Source organism: Xiphophorus maculatus, chromosome 24, assembly GCF_002775205.1.
Source record: "Xiphophorus maculatus strain JP 163 A chromosome 24, X_maculatus-5.0-male, whole genome shotgun sequence".
Classification (NCBI taxonomy): Eukaryota; Metazoa; Chordata; class Actinopteri; order Cyprinodontiformes; family Poeciliidae; genus Xiphophorus; species Xiphophorus maculatus.
This window is the reverse complement of record NC_036466.1, coordinates 2,381,688-2,399,977: the sequence shown is the minus strand read 5'-3', so window position 1 is coordinate 2,399,977 and position 18,290 is coordinate 2,381,688. Positions and strand designations below refer to the sequence as shown.

The following is an 18,290-nucleotide window of genomic DNA, read 5'->3' as shown; positions in this document are numbered from 1 at the left end:
CTAAAACCAAACTAAACTACAGACAAACAAGGTTACTTGTTTTTCATGTGGTCACTGAAGGTGACGGTTGTGCACAATGACACCGGGACAGCAGAGCAGAACGACACTTCACACAGTAGAGAGATAACTTTGGTTCCCTGTAGGTTGGAAGACAGCAGATTAAAACAAATTTAGTAGAAGAATTTCCAAATCTGTATCTCAGTGCAATTTCTAACAAAACTGAACTGCAAATAACAACAAAATTGTGTTGTTGTTTTTTTTGTTTTGATGTGGCCTGCCGTTATGATTAGCAGGCCACATCAACTTTTACCTCGCTGATGTTCTGGGTATAGATACGGTTTCCATGAGGAAAGTTGACAGAAATAGGCTGGATCTTAGTTCCATCCTTCGTTTCCACCTTTTCGCATTCCGCCGATATGGTTGTTCCGCTACAAATGAAAAACAGCCGACAACTCACCACCAAACTTGACTGAGCAACCTTAAAAAAATGTGGATGTGGAGTCTTCCTCCTTAACGTTTTCACATTCTGACAATTTACAACCACAAACTTCAATATAATTCAGTTTCCTGACATTGAAATATAGCGGTGGCAGAGTCACATGTGTTAGGTGTAAAATGTTGTGGTTTTTATTTGCAATATGTTTATTATTTTTAATCCTCCGCCATAAACAAAATCAGCATGTCGATTAGGCTGCTGCTTTCCGACGTAAGGAAACCCACCATGACAGTAGATGGATCCAGGCCTGATTGATTTCAATAAAGCAAATACTCTGAGATGAATAAGTGACTGTGGCTTTGTTTCCTGTGTTATAATTTAGCATAGAAGGCTTAGCACAGATGGCTTATTGCCACCAATTAGAAAATGCAATAAAAATCCATCTTCATTATTGCTCTGCTTACAAACAAACATGGCAGCTTTAGGCGTATCTCTGTGAACTAACCATGGATAGCCAGCAGTTTGCAAGGATAGCATGGTTTCTGTGCTCTTTGACAGTGGAACAGGGGTGAAGAGGATCTGACGGGGGGAGAAGACGATACTTGGACGACTGAGGAGAATGATGACTGACAGCTTTCTATAAGGATGCTGTTCTTTATTTATTTGTCTTCCTTCCTCTCCCTCCCCTCTTAAATACATTGGAATGGACACTTTGGTTATTTTTTCTCCTGGGGGTAAAAAAACAACAACAAAAAAACAAAATTAGAACAGAAATCAATGATCGGAATGCTGCAGCTTTAAATACAATTCGCTTTCTGCTTTCTAACAGAAGCTGCGCGCCATATCATCCATCCACCTGGGAGTGAGAACAGTTCAGAGGTGATATTTAAAGCTTCAAATGAATTTCGATGGAGAAACACTCGTTCTAGAGGTGCGACTGCTAGTGACACTGCACCGTTTTTCGTGGCCTCAGGGTTGATGGTGACTGCCAAGCACACGGACTGGCCAGGCCTGAGAATGCCAAACGCTGGAGCCACCGCGCACAGCTCTTCTGCGGTGCCAAGGTCAAACCACCAACGGACGCCTTCTCCTGCGACAGCTTTCCAGCAGATGCTCTGTTCACCCTTAGCTTTCAGCTCGACGATCTGCCGAGGCAAGGAGGGTGGGGAGGAGAGGAGGACGGTAAATTATCCGAGGCGTGAACGCGTTGCTGTATTTGTCATGAGGTGGTGACACGTGTTAAACAGGGTGCTTTGAAACGCAAAAGGGGAGAGGGAAAATAATGGGAGCATGGGTAAGGTCCAATACCTGAGGGAATGTAGGAGAATGTGACACAACAACAAACTGCAGGCGAGTGGAGGACATTTCCACTGGGGCAAACAGAGCTAAAGAGAAAGGGAAATAGAAAGGATTATATATATATTTATATACTTTAAATTCTAAAACTCCTGTCATTAACAAAGTCATAAACTATCACAATACAACAGAAAGATTGCTAAAACTTTGTTGAAATTGGATGCTCCAACAATGAACACTTTAAATCTGGGTTTTGGAATGGAAAACGCAGGCTAACGTCAACTTCGGTGAGCCCACCTGTGGCATCTACTGACAATGACTGTTCTTCGTCTGTGGATAAAGTGGTAGACGTCGTCATAGTCTTCCTGCTGTCAGGTGTCAGCAGTAGAGTAGTAGAAGACGACGAGGTGAAAAAAGAGGGCAACGAAGTGGGCCATTTAACTCCGTTGACCATTATTGGCAGTACGAAGTTGTAGTCGGTCACCTAAAGAGAACATACATTGTCTTTACCCTCCTTCTACTGCCTATGTAGTTGTAGTTAGTAGTTATTTTTCATGGTGAATTTTAACAGAGACCCACACAAGACATTTACTTAAAATAATAGTGTCTTGCACGTTTTGTCATTTTTGTGATAGACGAACAGAAAGTAGAGCAGAATTAATCCAAAGTGGAGAAAAATAGAGCAAACAATCCCTTTCCATATCATCAAGTCATAATTTGGCTAAAAAAGACCTTTAAACGCCATGCATGCAGGCTATGTAAAATAGTTACATAGATACAAACCTGAACACAGGTTTATAGTTAGCATAGATGCTAAGTAGCCACTTGAGATCAGCCTACAACATCTTTTTGATGCTTTGTGAATCTCAAACATTCAGAAAGGTGGTTAAGCAAATCTTACCTGCGTGGGAGAAAAGACAAGGAAACACTCCTCTGTCTGACCACTACCAACCTCCATCACAGTTATTCCCAGCTCCTTTTCTGTTTACCGAAAAAAAGATACAGAAGCAACCAGACAAAACAAAAACAAAAAAACACTGACTTAGCTCTTCCCATGACAATATATATTGGGTACGACATCACTAGCATAGTAGCATTTATCAACTGAGATACTTTAAAGTGCATACATACTTGTGGAGGGCTGGCGGCCTTTGATTGAGAAGTCTTTGTATTTTGACAGATCAAAAGTGACTTGGGAAAGAGCCGCAGAGTGGTTTGTTATGGAGAAAGGAATCCTCTGTTGAGATCCAATGTGGACTCCACAGAACTGAAAATTAAACTGAAACAAAAAGACAAAAAAAAAACACACATTATTTAGCAAAAGTTGGTGCTGCAAGCCAATCTTACGGTTACGGGTCAGTAAATTGGATGGTCAACAAAAAATGATCTTATTTCAGAAATTCAATTCTGAATTGAGGCCACACCAAACATTTCACTCCATCATACTCACCTTGCTGAAAGTTACATTCGGAGGCTCTACTGATCCTCCAACTCTTAGCTGGATGGACTTCATGGTCTTCATCGCTATCTGAAAAATACACACACGCAAAACAAAAAGTTTTTAAAAAAGGGTCAAAATGGACATAAAAAGAGCACCATTTGTTTCTCTCACCTCAATCTTGGAATCAAATTTAAAGATACAGTCTGGGTTGAACTGAATGCGAATCATGGCCTGACCTCTGCTTGGTACAACACCTACAGATGGACTCACTACCATGCCAGGCAGAGGGCAAATGTCTACAACCTGCCTCAAACAAGAACACGAACATGGAATCTTCTGTTAGTCGGCAGCCATTGCAAAGTGACGTCACAGGGTCGGAGCCGAGTTGCATGCAGGTCAACGGATAGAGCACACGTCTTCTAGCATAAATATAGATTATGACTGGCTCAAAAGTTCTGCACATAGTGCAGGATTGGACACCTCAAAATAGGCGTGGTACTGTCCAGAGTTGTGCAGGACAGTGGATCTGACGGAAGTTGTGTTGAGAGGTACCGAGGTGAAAAGGATTCTCTTTTCTGCCAGCTCGACAGTAGTGGATCCAACCTGAGAGGAAGATTGACATTTTAACAGTTTGCTAATAAGTCTTAACACATTCTGGCACAACCGGCTCCACATTTATTGCGTTGATATGTTGCCCAAAATGAAAAGGAGTTTGACACCCTGCGTTACGTTTAAGCACCTTGTTGTGTTTGAGGTTTCTTCAATGCTGTAACTCAAATTGGAGCCCACGAAAAAAAAAAGAAAAAAGTAATTTATGTTAGCGAGACAAACCTTGGCAACACAGTGCAGGCGCTGGGGGATTCCCTCTTGGACAAAAAGGTCAAAGTCTCCCTCAGTAGGGGAATTAAAACCGGGATGCCAATTTATCTCGCAGTCTATTTCCATGTGTGGCTCCACCACGCCTGGACAAACGGAGAGTAGACCGTATGAAACAACACTCAAATATCACGAACCCTCTCCTCTCTCCCCCCCAAAGGAAAAAAAAGTGGGCTGCACCTGTAGATGGTCGAATAGAGTATAACAGCAGGCCGCTCTCTGGGATAACTGGCCTCCAGGAGAATTCTGCTACACAGTTGGACAGGTTTCGAAGGGTCACTATGCCTCTGTACTCTGATCCTGCGAGCAACACTGGGTTGGGGGTGAGCACCACCAGGTTGCTGGACAGCTCCAGAGCCAAGGGGACCACCTCAGCTTGGACTAGGATCTGACCAGGGTGCTGCTGGTTGACAGTGTAGCTCAAGGACCTGGAGAAATGAAAATACACCCACTATGATTTGCAGAAGTACTCTCACACACCTCAACCCCATCCACGTTTTTGGAATTTCTCCAACTACACACCTCAAGGGATTTTACTGAGATTTCATGTGAAAGACCAATCCAAAGTAGGGCCGGGTGATTTTAAATCTATTTTATTGATCAAATTTTAGTTTTTGAAGATTTAATTTTTGCATCCCACCAACGCACTCCTTGGGTTTCCACGGTTCGTGGTGATGTCGGCACGCCCCAGGCGGCCATCTTGTTTGACGAGCGAGTGTTTCAGCTTCTGTTTATTTGGACTTTGAATTTAGGTCAACCTTACGATGGAACATCTGGGCCAGGCAGAGATCTTAACATTTTTAATTCCGAGAATAAAACTAAGAGTTTCACAAGAATACAGTCGTAGTAATATGAGACTAATGGGTAATATGAGACTAAAGTCATATGACAGTACAGTCAAAATAAAGCATCAATATTAGAATTAAGTCATAAGAATAAGAGAATGAAGGAATAATTTTATGAGAACTCCAATATGAAAAATAAATAATGAAACGAGGAATGTTGAGCCTCTTGTGACGTTATTATTTTGGTATCAATTTTACAGACAAGCTAACACTTAAAATTCGAACACAACAGAATCAAATCATTATCAGTAGCAGGACTTTGAAATGATTGAGTCTATTTGGAAGAAAGAATCACACGCACTGAGCCGGTAACGTTAGACCATGAGAATCGTAGAAGCTTTTTTTTCTTCTTCTTCTTTCTTTTCAATTCATTGTCTGAAAAGAAAAAGAACTAGCCTTCTGAAGCGGCCATGCAGCGTGCCCTGAAACGTCAGGGGCAAGATGCTGTGGAAGAAGGGAGGCAAGACTTGGGACAGCATTGAGGAGCCCTGCAGCTCAATGCAGTCCACATCCAGCTCAACCCAGACGTGCACCGGCAGGCGATTGACGAGATGCACATTAGTAGAGCACACTGACTGCGCAGCCACTGTGCCAAAGTTCACAGACGAGGGAGCTGTTAGAAAAGAGGAAGATTTTATTAATATTGTTTAGACACATTTCTTTTGTGTTTTTGCTCTGTTGATGGTTTGCAAAAATAAAGTCCTACTTATGTCGACTTGGTAGAGCTCCAGAGGAGCCAGAGTCCTCCTACAGTCTGCCACCTGCTGTCTGGTAGATGGAACTGTATTCACTGCTTCAAAAATCTGCGAAGAATTCATGAGAAAATGTAAACAAAACACACACACACACAAAAAAAATGATGCAACTGAACTAAATGTTATTGACTCACTTTTGATCTAACCTGACTGTCCCCACTGTTTGTAATTTCACTCGAGTGTTTTGAACTGCAACTAGGGTCCCTGTCTGAGTTCTTGGTGCTATCCAGGTCTCTGATGTTGAACACAGGAGGAACAAGTCCATTATGTGTATCAATCTCAAGAACACCGTCATTCCCAGTCTGTGGCTGCCTAAAAACAAATCACAAAATCAAGTTGAATTGTGTGGCTCTACAGTGGAAACGAAAGGTTCTCTACATATTTAAAGATTATATGTTTTCCTCTAAGGAAAACTAAAATGTAAAATATAGAGTTTGCAAAGCAAACCTTTCCACGGTCTTCTCATGCCATCTTTGCTTGATAAAGTTAATGTAAGTCTGCTGGTTGCGCCGTCTCAGCTCGTCCTCATCCTTAGTGAAAGCATAGGTGCGGTCCACATAGCGGTAGCGTCGCACTCCGGTAAAAATGGTCCTAAACAATGTCAAAATAAAAAGAAACATCGGTAAACTTCGGTAAGACACACACTAAGACATCTAAAATGTACTTTTCTCCCTTGCTATAAGAGTTCTTGTTAAAATGGTACTATCTTTCCAAACTCAAAGTTCCAGAAATCACAGTTTATGAAAGGTTTGATGTAGCTTCCAGAAGTGTGGCTCATTAATGTCTACCTATATTGTGTGTGTGGTGATGCTGGTCTGATGCTCGCGGCCCGATCATTGGGGAAAGCCAGGAACTCGTTTATATCTGTGATTGGGCTCATGTCCCTGCGATGCTTGTGTAGCTTTGCGGTGGCAATACGGCCCAACTTGCTGCAGTGATCCAGATCTCTCAACTGGACGCAAGGCCGTAACCCGGTGGGACACTTTAGAGCTGCAGCAAAACAAGAGATAGTTTCTGTTTCTGCAACACAATCGTCATTGCAGAAACGATTGTGTTTCTGCAACACAATCGTCACTGCGCAATCGACACAATCGTCGATTGCGCAATTGACGATTGCGCAATACTCACCAGAATGTAGTTTTGGTTGTGGGGGTATCCTCACACTGTCACATATTGCAGATAGGTGTAACAATATTGTGTGGAAGCAGCCAATTTCATTGGAGCAGCCATTTTTCTGAGACGCAACCCAACCTAGGACATCTACCTTCTGACGTACCTGGAAGGTTCCCTGCTGCCGTGCATTAAAAGTCAAAACTACATCCTGGAGAATATGGGGGGGGGAAAAAGCTCCTCTGTTAAAACTGTGGGGGTTTATATAGCACCACCTAGCGCTGCCGACAGTCTCACCTGGCACTGCCCAGGGGCAATGGTTCCCGTTGGTGGATGGGCAGTAAAGTGTGCCAACTTGCGAAAGCGGAATCTGATTGGAAGTTGAGGGCAGAGGTTCTGGAGCACGCACAGAAGATCTGAATGTTGGCCCATTGCACAGTGGGAGAAATCAAACGTGTCAGAGGGAGACGGCACCAGAGCCACGGGGATTCCGGAACCGGTTACTGCCACCTCCACGCTGCTGTCAACTAAATTAAAACAATAAGCTTCATTAAGGCAATCAGTCCCCATTTGTTCTGTGAAGGTCTGCTTAGATCCTCTATATTTATTAGAATATACTAGGAATACAATTTAACATTCAGTCTATAGAGGAATCCGTGCTCTGTTCAGATGTTAAGACAGTATATTGATACCTCTCACAGATTTGACACAACTTGACGGCCTCAACATGCTAGTGAGAGCCATTCACATTGTAACTTGGCATTAGATTCATGCAGCATAGTAGCCCTTTTTAGTCCAGTCCTCAATCAGATAACAATTTCAGCACCGTGTATCTGTGAGAATACCTGTAGGTTGAGTGAAGCCATGTTTGCAGCTCACAATATCAAACACGAGAAACAGAGAGTAGTCCTGTCGCCTAGGTAAAGTACTACGCCATCTCCTGTCAAGCAGAGCACAGGGGAACCATGAAATACAGACATGTATTACTTGCTGCTACAAGCTCCTCGTTAGTATAGTGGTGAGTATCCCCGCCTGTCACGCGGGAGACCGGGGTTCGATTCCCCGACGGGGAGTAACACTTTTTTTCTTTATTATTCTTTCTTACACCTTTGATGTTTTTAAGGTAGGTCAATACTGATCAACATACATTCATTGCCTTGAATTAATATTATCAATCTACTAGTACTATAAACTAAAACTAATACTATGTGAGTCAACACAAAATATTTCCCTTACATAAATTTCCAACAAGTTTTTGCAGTGTTTTAGGACAAATATACCTCCTGGATTTGGGACTGAATCGTACTACCACTGTGGTTGTGTGATATGGATCCAGTCGACCATGTGCAGGCACACACTCCAAGACCTGGAAAGCAAAATGTCTGGCTGAGCTGCAGTTCTTCATCCTCTCCAGCAGGGCGGTGCCTGTGCTCTTCTGAAGTTCTGTTCCCTGCAAACACAGTAGGAACACTGAATAAGACGATGATTTTTGGGGGGGGGGGGTTCCTTCTGCACTCCCTTACCCCCCTTGCAAACTAAAGATGTTGTTTTCAAACTCACAGCCTCAATACCAACAGCTTTATCCAGCAGCAGGCAGACCCAGTCACAAGAAATGGGACAGTTATTTCTTAGTACCACTTTCTGCTCGCTGGAGGCCCCAAAGTAGACAGGTCCAAACCACAAACAGGAAAGGGGGAAGCCCTACAACATGTTCAAGCAATTAAAACAGAAATGTAAATAATAATAATAATTTTAAGATGTACAGTGTCTTAGAAAAGAATTTAAACTACATAAATTTTTCCATAAATTTTTTTTGATGTAAAAATCACCACACCACATCTAGCATTTAGTATTTTGCATGTGACAACATCATCCTATATGTGTGTGAATTTGAATCAATGTACCTGCATGTCAGAAACCTCAAGATGCTGCTCCACCACTTCAGCCTTGATACTAAGAACAGCTGGGGAATCCTGGAGCTTCACCCTCAGGAAGAAATATGCCAAGATCACAGATGTCATTATCCAGTTTGAGTAGAGACCCAAATACCTGTTCAACAGACAAAAATGTCTAATAGGTAGTTAATTAGAGAACTACATCACTTAATTTTTTTTTTACATAAATGACCTTCTAAATAGTTTCTGATTCCTGTAATACAAGCTAGATATTTATAGTAATGACGGTTAGTGGTTTTAAAAACATACAGAGCTTCTTCAGCAATACGCCCAGGTCTGTCTGCATGCAGTTCTACTGTCAGCCACATGGTGGAACCACCTTCTACGATTCCGTGTGACGGGTGGATATGGAGGGAGAACGATTCACTCCTCTTATGCTTCACTTCGAATCGACCTTCAGCAGTAACACACACACACACACACACACACACACAAAGGCATACAGCCTGGATGACTATCATAGTGTCATATGATATCACCTGTCAAATAACAAACACATGACTTACCAGGTGCTGATCCGTTGTTGATAATTAGATGACGTTTTTTGACCACTTGACTGTCCGCGACAAGGTATCCAAAGTCTAGCAATGAGTCCATGGTGAAAGAGGGAAACCTGGGAAGTCTGCAGCCAGAGACGCAGCATTAGAAGCACCACAGGCACAATTGACAAGTGTGGCTGAAAACAGCTTTTGATATATCAGACTTAGAGAACTTCGTACCCTGTTACCGGAACTTCGAGGAGCTCCTCATCGTCTATAATTATCTGAATGGAGTCTTTGACCTTCTCCTCAGTAACTGGAGTGAACTCCAGCGTGCCTCTAATACAAAAGCCCGGTGGCAAAAACCAAGCTTGACCCAATCTGATTAATTTAAAGATCTTCAGGGAAAGAGAAGTCAAAAGGACAAAGATATCATTAGGTGCAGTGGCGCCACACCACTGGAACATTTTCAAATAGTTGCCTTTACAACCACAGACTTAAACACTGTATATAGCATTGTATACAATGCCATATATACAAGGTATACATTGTGACATTGTATATGGCACACTGCTATATACAGTGTGCCATTTACTATAATATGGCACACAATGTATATTGTATACAATACACATTGTATACAATGCCATACACAGCATTGTCTGGCATACAAAGCATGCCATAACTAAAACTACATTTTAGTTATGCCATGCTACAATGTAGTAATTAATAAAAGTACTTTTTGAAAGCTGTCATTGCTCAGTGGTAGCGAAACGAAGACTGAACTGGACTGTTTCTCGTTTGTTTTAGTAAAAAAAAAAAAAAAAAATCAAAAATGTTTTTTAAATAATGTCCTAAAGGAAAACTATTCATATTTTTATTATTTATTTTAACACCAAATTAAATAAATGCGCAAAAAATATAAATATAACCCAGTCAACAAAAAATAAATGTAGGTCTACATCCGTAGTAGCGTAGTTGGCCGGTTTGTAGCTCATGAAATTGAACTCAGCTTTGAAAGAAAAATGCGATTAATCGCATTGAATTAAAATTCAAACTTTAATAAAGGAACTTTTTCACATGGCGCTGGGTTGGGCAACTTTTTAAAATGCATACTTTAAAACTACTTTTTGCATTTACTTAACTTATGTTTGATACATCAAGCCAATAACTATAATTACAATTTGTTACAAAGAAACGTCTGAAGCGGCAAATACTTCGAGAAATTTCTATTCGATGTAAGACAGCGAACTCCGCCATTTTGCTGTAATTGGCTGGTTAACTAGTAACAATATCCACATTTGGTAAATGCTCAACATTTATAAATTCACGACTACATTTCATTCCCAAAAACCTGTAAATACGTTACCTTCAGCGCTGGCTTTTCAACTAATATCTTCCTGGATACTTTCCCAATATTTGTTATCGAGACTGCCTTCTTGTAAACGTCCCCAACTTTCATATCCTTGAATTCTAGGAACGGGGGTTCCACTCGAATACCCTTTCCAGCCATAATGAAAGCCTCCGCAATTATAATGCAGCTAAAGTCACTTTTATAGCCGCGGAACAATGGCGTACTTAATTCAGTTTGTTGACCTGCGCGCCGTTAGTCAACTTCACCGTTGCTACCCAGACATGAATAGTGAGAGCTCAGGTGGTTTCTAGGATACTGCGTATGCTTGTTTTTTCCCCCTTGGACAGCACAGGAGGGCGGAGCAGCCTCTGCCACTGCACTACTCCCAATGGCCTCTTAACTTGTTGAGTCGAGTTTTACTTACCAACCACATAATATCAAGCATAAAGGGATTATAAACCAAATATTGCCACATTGTATTCCGAAGTATTTCATCAAACACTAGTTATGTCTTTCAAGGAAGCCTGTGGAATCGGTACTCTAACGAGTTACCTTAATTTAGTACTTCAGCTCCCAATCATTATAGTCTTTATTGTCATATTACTAAAGATTATAATTATTTTTTCTCAGTCGTAAAATTCTCAAAAGAAATTTCGTTTTCTCCGTAACACACAGGGTCAAAGCCATTCATGCACATTAAATACAGATGAATTTATAACCTTTGATGTTTTTTTTGTTGTTTATATCAAAATATCAACCACAGCAGGCCAACAATGCAAAAAAAAAAAAGTTTGCATCATTATGCTGTGAGGATTTGGTTTTTTTCTTATTAAAAGATCATTTTAGATTCAGATTAGTTGGTAAAGTATTTTGGGTTCATTTCAGATTACTGCAGATTCTATGTAATTAGCTTAAGTAATGGAAGTTTGGTGAAAGTTATTCAGTTTGAAAAGTACGTTTGTAAGAAAAATGTCCAAAACTGTCAACCCAGGTTGAAAGGTAATCGTTTAGAGTGTTCAGTAACAACCTAACACCCAATCATTAAACTTTAAACCTACCATGAATGTGAAACCACTGGAGAGTTTGTTCTATAAAGTTGTTTCCCTGGAGAATCATAATAGACTTTGTATACCCTGTATACCTTATGAAAATTCACAGTTTAACAATTTTGTAAGTAAACGTATTTATTCTACAACAAAATTAATAGGTCCACCTACAACAAAAAGCAACAAAATGATTCTCTTTACAAGAAAAATAATTATACACTTCAACCTAACGTCTTAAAAAAATTATTTCAAGGAACAGCCATCCATTTCCCATATTTCATCATCATAGACATTAGATTTAGATGTGATATTATTTGTGCTGGTGGGATCTTGACCGCTGTGGGCCGTGGCAGTCTTTTCTTCAATACTTTGGACAGACTCTCTAGAACTTTCTTCAGTTCTTTCAGCAGATTCACTGCCTAAAGCTTCAATATCTTTGCTGTCCGGGACAATTATAGTTTCAAAATGTCTCTCATGGTGAACACTGGAGTCTGATTGGGACACAGGCCTTTCTTCAAGCTCACTGGTTGCAGTAACTGTCAGGTTTTCCTGATTCATCTCCTCTCGGTCCTGAGATCCGTTTTCCAGCCCGAAAAAGTGGTTGCGGACGACATATCGTACACACTGCAGCAGAACATTCCTCTCGTGGCGAATGTCTGGGGCCAGTAACTACACAGAGGGGAGGGAAAAAAACAGTAATAAGTGATAATGAATATTTGGATGGGTGGACAATGCAGTGAATTAAACTGAAAATGACATTTATTTGAGACGTACCAATCATTTCTGTTCAGATTTACAACTTTATAAAGCTATGACCTCCTAATGCCAATTTCAGCTAATTCCAATTTCTCTCCAATAACTACAACTACAAGTGTTTTTACTAAAAATTACTCTATTTTACTTGCCCTTACCCTTAGTAAGGGCTAATGTCCCTTACTACAGGGGTGATAGCCCTACAAGGGCATATAGCGATTAGCCCTTTTAATAAGGGCTACTGGCTAATATAAGATGTAAAAAAGTTTTTAGCATCATATACTAGTCATTGGCCCTGTCAGTGCCATTGGCATAAGTTACTTTATGGTAAGTCGACCCAATTCTGTCTTACCATGTTCAGCCTTCCTTGTATTCAGTGAATTTGGTTCGAGTCAACGCAAGTCTTCGTCAATTCAACAAAACATATCCATGTTCCTAGTTGTTTTTAGAGCCTTTCTTTGACTTTTTTTAGCCTTGGAATTTATAACAACGATTTAAACAGGGCTACAACTTTAAATAAGGAAACAACAAAAGCAATAGAAACTGGGAAGAATGGATAAATGGATGAATAGACCATGCAACAGGTGAGCCGTCTAAGGAAGTGAAAAGACCAACAATAAGGTGGCGGGAAGGGTAAATTATTTCACCGACAGAAGGAAGGGAAGACCATTTGCTGAACCAATGTGCTTACAGATCTTTTCCCGAATCAAAAAAAAAAGTTGCGTTTCCAACCAGCCAATCACTAATAATGATGTTCAAAGTGAAGCCTAATTTCAACCAAACAGAAGATTTGTTGGTGCATCTCTTAAATTTATGCTAGTTTTATCTCGTATGAAAATACCATTTCCAGCAAAGTTGCGCGGCGTGATTGAGGCATGTCTCTGCGTCTTTGTCCCCTTCCTCCTCTCCTCCCTCCTCCTCTTCTCTCATTCCACACGATGGGGCCAGAGGTTGGTTGAGGAACTGCCCGAGTCGTGCCGGGCCTTTCCACATGTTTAGAGCACCGACTGTCCTCGGAAGTTGGTGTCATTTTGTTTAGGAGGGTCTCGTTTTCTCTGACAACTTCTTTGGCTCTCAGAATGGGGACATCTACGAAAGCAAAGATCTGGTTAAACAGGAAGACACCGTCTAGTGTTTGTCTGGAAGAAACCTATAAGCGTACCTTCTGGTTCCTCGTCGCTTTCACTCATAGAACCGTAGTTTGCCAGTAATGACCCAAGGGCTGAGCTCATCTGTTTCGGGGCCACAACCAGGTCAGCCGTACTGGGCTCCTCTTTATCTGAATCTGGGAGGAGAACAGAAACAGAGCTAACATCTGTAGCTGACACTGTCATTTGTGGCTTTAATTCTAAAAAAATCACCATCAAATCATTAGCTTACTTATTTACTAACCTTGGTCAGTACTGGCCAGCACTCCCAATGGATCTCCCACCTTGGAAAGATGGTTGAGTGGTTTGGGGGTCTCTGCAGCAGTGCTGTTTAAAGGGAGGGGCCCTCTGTTACCCCAACCACGTCCTCTGCCTCTGCCTCTGCCTCTCCCTCTCCCTCTCATGCGCCTGAGGACAAATAGTAAAGTATATATTTGCATTTTTACAGATCTAAAGCGTCTTACTTAAAATAATAAGAAAAAGAACTGGACTACTACTCAGTGGTTCCCTAAGAAAATAATCCAAGTTATTGAGATCCTTGGTTAAGTTTCCAAGTTAGAGTTTTGATTATCTTTTAAAATACCTATTGTAACCGAGCCAAAGATGAAAGTCATCCTTTTTTTTAACTACTTGACGCAAAAGTACCTCAAGAAAGTTTTGAATTAGTCTCGAATTTTCCAAGAAAAGACAATTTGCAGATTCCTCCAGATAATAACAGAGACGATGCCCATACTCACCCAAACTGAGTCGTTTCAAGAACGCCTCCGATCTGCTCCCGCACCTCCGTGACTCTTTTCTTCCTCTCGATATTCTGAACCGTCGGGTAGTTTCTGCACGTACAATAAATTGGAATCCGGTCAGAGGACAGGAACGAAAGGTGGCAAAGCATCTAGAATCGTGTGCGAACTAACTTGCGTCTGTCCTCTCTCCATTTAGCAATCTCTGCTGGAGTATCCAGCTTGATTCTTTTGGCCCCTGGTGCATGGCTCTATTTTTAGAACACAGTACACGTTAGAAAGAAGAAAACTTTAAGTGATACCCAAGGACGTAGCCTACGTACGTTCTTCCAGTGAATGGCGACCAGCTTTTCATGAGCCATGAAGTTGCAGTCAGGTACAGAACACTGTTGATGATATTTCATACAACGATTGGGTTATGATTCGGATATTATCCAGAAAGCGACCAGTGGCAGATAAATACCTTGACATGCTGAAAAACGTGCTCATCGTATTTCTGCTGGTTCTTAAAGCCCCGGTCACAGGTGTCGCAGTAATGGGAATACTCCGGCTCCTTCCTGTTTCTTTGCTGTGAATTCAATTCAAGATCCAAATCAAGAGGAAAGACACTATTACGCCCGCAAAAGTACTCATAGGCTTTGGACTTTTTACTGATTTGTTTTTGACGTCACAACCTCAAACTTTTTATTTGATGTGATGGAACAACCGATTTGTAAATATTTGTAAAGTGGAAGGAAAAACAGCTCATGAAATCTGAATCAGCAAAACACTTTTCTTTAGTGCATAGGGCACCAAAATGGCTTCCAGCGCAGGGGCCCAAATCCTTGTAAATCCGGCCCTAAATAACAGAGTAGGAAGGGCTGACAACATTTGGAAAACCTTGTATCGTATTATTTACATTTAAGTATGACATAAAATCAATGTTTGGGTTTAAATAAGACCAAATGTGAAAAGGTTCAAAAGGTGATATACATATATTTAAAATCACTAAAGTTAATACTGATTTTTCTTTTTTTTAATAAACAAATCACCTTTTTGCCTTGTTGATAGGGAGGTCTGTAGTTCTGTCTGCCACCGGGTTGTCCAGCTTGGTACCACTCACTGCCAAAATGCTGATCTGAGAAGAAATCCACGATTTGAAAGGGAATCAATCCTAAAATGTTTACAAGTTAAAGAGGCAAACATTTGCTATTATTAATAGGCCTACCAGATCACAGCTGGAAAAGTGGACTCAAGCGTTGAAATACAAACTGTATAACACACTTACTGAATTGTGGTTTGGGTCCATAGTGAGCAGGTCCATCCGCTTGGCCGTGATAGTAGCCGCCTTGCCCCCAGCTGGGCTCACAGGGCGTTTGTCCCCAGCTCCACATGCTGGAGTGAAAGCTGCTGAAGCGGGTCTGCTGCGGCTGCTGCTGCGGCTGCTGCTGCATGAAGTCCGGTGGAGGACAGCTGAAGTCCGGGGGCGGGTAGCGTTGAGATTCACTCATTTTTCTAGGTCGGTCGCTTTTTATTTAACCGCCGTTGGTAATGTTTGGCAAAACTCTACTAAAACTTCTCATCCGCGTTCCCCTCTAGAGCGCACATGTTTGTTCTGGAGTACGTCACTTCCGTGTCAACAGGAAAAACCTATGCTACGTTCGAAGAGGTCGGAAATCGAAGCTCTAGTTCTCGCGAAGCAATTAATGGACACAGACAAAAATAGTTTAATTTAATTAAGATTTCTAGTATGTTAGAACTTAAATTATATTGTTTTTCGTAAGACAGTTACAAAAGTCTAGTATTAGCGTGCTTTATTTATTTCCTATACATGTCTTGGTATATATATATATATATATATATATATATATATATATATATATATATATATATATATATATATATATATATATATATATGAAATGGTTATAATCCTCCTGTTTCAGTAACTATAGCTTGGTCACTAGGCACTATTGTGCAATCTTGACCATAACGTTAAGTAACGAAGTACAAGTGCTTCGTTACTGTACTTAAGTACAATTTTCGTGTATCTGTACTTTACTTAAGTAGATTTAATAATGGATACTTTCTACTTTTACTCCACTACATTTAACAGTAAGTGTCTGTACTTTCTACTTCACTACATTTCTATATAGCGTTTCGTTACTCGTTGCATCCAAGACGCATTTCAGTTTTTTGATTTGTTCGTTAGTTTGAAAGTATCCAATGGCGAGAGCAGAATCAGTCCGCTGAACCAATCCAAAGCGGGAAATAACCATTAGGCCCCTCCCTCAAGAAGAGCAGCACAGTACGCAGGACCTGCAGAATCATTAACTCCCAGAATGGAGTCCAAGGATAGTCATCCTCCAGAAGACCTGCCCCACCCATGGCCTTATTTAAAAGATTTCTTTGAAATAACTGGGTTAAAAAAACGCTTCCTGGAGATTCCAATGCCGCCTTTGCCTTCCCCGAAAGCATGAAATTCTATCTTTCAAAAATTCACCATCAAATTTGAAAAAACATATTGAGGTAAGTTAAGTTGCTAAACGCTATCGATGTTAAATTAATTTGTGTTAGTGAAGTTTTATGTAATCTTAGCAAGATTACATAATCTTGCTAAGATTTTGTTGAACTCGACTGCAGTAAATAAATACGATTACTGTATATTGTTATAAGCTAGCATGAACTTGCAAGTAACAGTGATTACTGCGGTCGTGATCACGTCTCCCGCCATGAATGTTACATATAAGTTGACGCTAAACTCCTTCACGTCCTGGTTATTGAATAAATGTTAGCGCCATTAAAATAATCTCCATGTAACAGTTACAGTCATATTCAATAAATTAGAATATGGGTTCCAATGAGACGCAATTGTCGCAAGTCCGGCGACATTGGCGGACATTCCCGCCCACAGAGTCAGCCGTACCCCCCCTGCCTGGAAGGTGTTTATTGTCAGCCCCTTTCTGTTAAGAGTTCTCTCAAAATAGCTGGCAAAAAAGTTAAGTTCATGTTTTGTTAGGACGAAAGACTAGATGTTTCCAAATCGCTTGATGTTTGTTAGGTCAGTTTAAAGTCCCTTTTTTCAGGGAAACAATTTTCTTTTGAACGTGTTTATTTTGAATTAAATAAAACATTTCAAAGGTATAATAATTTCTCTCATTTTGCCTAATTACATGTAACCCTGCAGGTCATCCCTGGAATTCTGATGCATAGAATAAAATATCTAAATCTAAACTGTCACAGGGGGTAAAATACAATAAAAACATGCTTTATCTGCAGCATTGCTCATTAAAATGGTACATTACTGATTTATTAAAACTAAATACGATAGGTACACTTAATGACATTATATAAGACGTTAGGTATTATGGTCGGCAAGTACTTTTACTTTTAATACTTAAGTAGTTTTAAAAGCTTGTACTTTCTTACTTTTACTTAAGTAAAATAATAATGTGGTACTTTGACTTTTACTTGAGTAAATTTTTGTCTGTGTATTTGTACTTTTACTTAAGTACATTGTATGAGTACTTTCTCCACCACCGGTTACCTGTATAAATGAACTTTGTTTGGCATTGTTTCAGTTCCACACGTGGTGTATTTAGCTGAGGCCTAATGTTGACTGTAGCAGGCTACCTAGACTCCTCTGTTCAACGGGGGACAGAAGCCATAGCGATAGCAATTTAGACTAAATTTAACGAATATAGGAAAGGCATGCAAGTTCAAAACCACAAACCATTAACATGTGCTATTCTTTAAAACTGGAACAATTTATTAGCAGGTTTAATTTTGCCTGCACTTGGTTGGGTACATTATTTTAAGTGTATTTGACAAGTTTACCAAAATATAAAAAAATGTCATTCAAACTGCATTTGCCTTGTTTTACTTTTTACTTGTACTTTTCATTACCTTACTTGAGTACATCCATTTTTACAGTAATTTCCATACTTAAGTACAAGAAGTTTCAGATACTTTAAGACTTTAACTCAAGTAACATTTCAGTCAGTGACTTGGACTTTTACCAAAGTCATATTTTGGAGAGGTACTTATACTTTTACTTGACTCTGAGATTTCAGTACTTTA

At 40.4% G+C, this 18,290-nt stretch overlaps 2 protein-coding genes and 1 non-coding gene across 4 annotated transcripts in view; 1 reads left to right on the top strand and 2 right to left on the bottom strand.

Moving 5' to 3' along the window:
• Positions 1-10,804, bottom strand: part of cfap47 (cilia and flagella associated protein 47) — a 36,698-nt gene extending 25,894 nt beyond the window's left edge. Inside the window, exons 1-28 of the mRNA XM_023329186.1 lie at positions 10,563-10,804; positions 9,434-9,591; positions 9,221-9,336; positions 8,964-9,108; positions 8,664-8,745; positions 8,320-8,460; positions 8,040-8,209; positions 7,605-7,699; positions 7,057-7,286; positions 6,778-6,970; positions 6,438-6,639; positions 6,097-6,240; positions 5,784-5,961; positions 5,601-5,697; positions 5,291-5,507; positions 4,230-4,477; positions 4,005-4,135; positions 3,654-3,776; positions 3,345-3,476; positions 3,183-3,260; positions 2,864-3,011; positions 2,634-2,713; positions 2,030-2,216; positions 1,745-1,821; positions 1,392-1,581; positions 942-1,164; positions 311-428; positions 37-137 (exon numbers count right to left, since the gene is read on the bottom strand). Coding sequence (XP_023184954.1) covers positions 37-137; positions 311-428; positions 942-1,164; positions 1,392-1,581; positions 1,745-1,821; positions 2,030-2,216; positions 2,634-2,713; positions 2,864-3,011; positions 3,183-3,260; positions 3,345-3,476; positions 3,654-3,776; positions 4,005-4,135; positions 4,230-4,477; positions 5,291-5,507; positions 5,601-5,697; positions 5,784-5,961; positions 6,097-6,240; positions 6,438-6,639; positions 6,778-6,970; positions 7,057-7,286; positions 7,605-7,699; positions 8,040-8,209; positions 8,320-8,460; positions 8,664-8,745; positions 8,964-9,108; positions 9,221-9,336; positions 9,434-9,591; positions 10,563-10,706 — 4,148 coding nt within the window. The 5' untranslated portion in view covers positions 10,707-10,804. The remainder of the gene's footprint in view (positions 1-36; positions 138-310; positions 429-941; positions 1,165-1,391; positions 1,582-1,744; positions 1,822-2,029; positions 2,217-2,633; positions 2,714-2,863; positions 3,012-3,182; positions 3,261-3,344; positions 3,477-3,653; positions 3,777-4,004; positions 4,136-4,229; positions 4,478-5,290; positions 5,508-5,600; positions 5,698-5,783; positions 5,962-6,096; positions 6,241-6,437; positions 6,640-6,777; positions 6,971-7,056; positions 7,287-7,604; positions 7,700-8,039; positions 8,210-8,319; positions 8,461-8,663; positions 8,746-8,963; positions 9,109-9,220; positions 9,337-9,433; positions 9,592-10,562) is intronic.
• Positions 7,761-7,832, top strand: trnad-guc. Its single transcript has one exon. It is a non-coding gene; the product is annotated as a tRNA-Asp (tRNA).
• Positions 10,805-11,734: 930 nt separating the features above from the next.
• nufip1 (NUFIP1, FMR1 interacting protein 1) lies at positions 11,735-15,832 on the bottom strand. 2 transcript variants are annotated; one of them, XM_023329250.1, is made up of 10 exons: positions 15,499-15,832; positions 15,263-15,384; positions 14,695-14,799; positions 14,555-14,617; positions 14,406-14,482; positions 14,232-14,324; positions 13,739-13,902; positions 13,509-13,631; positions 13,188-13,435; positions 11,735-12,262 (listed from the first exon to the last, which is right to left on the bottom strand). In XM_023329250.1, the coding sequence occupies exons 1-10, from the start codon at positions 15,719-15,721 to the stop codon at positions 11,837-11,839; spliced, it is 1,644 nt and encodes a 547-aa protein (XP_023185018.1). In that variant the 5' UTR covers positions 15,722-15,832; the 3' UTR covers positions 11,735-11,836. The 2 variants fall into 2 exon arrangements, with proteins under 2 accessions (XP_023185018.1, XP_014330770.1); XM_014475284.2 differs by having other exon boundaries at positions 11,738-12,262; positions 15,263-15,348.
• Between the last annotated feature and the right edge of the window lie 2,458 nt (positions 15,833-18,290).

What these genes read in the sequence shown, in the direction of transcription:
- nufip1 (XM_023329250.1), bottom strand. Translation starts at nt 15,721, where the DNA reads ATGAGTGAATCTCAACGCTACCCGCCCCCGGACTTCAGCTGTCCTCCA. An exon ending in CCTATCAACAAGGCAAAAAG is followed by an intron (nt 14,800 to 15,262) that starts GTGATTTGTTTA and finishes TTGAATTCACAG; the next exon opens with CAAAGAAACAGGAAGGAGCC. An exon ending in TCGCCATTCACTGGAAGAAC is followed by an intron (nt 14,483 to 14,554) that starts GTACGTAGGCTA and finishes TTCTAAAAATAG; the next exon opens with AGCCATGCACCAGGGGCCAA.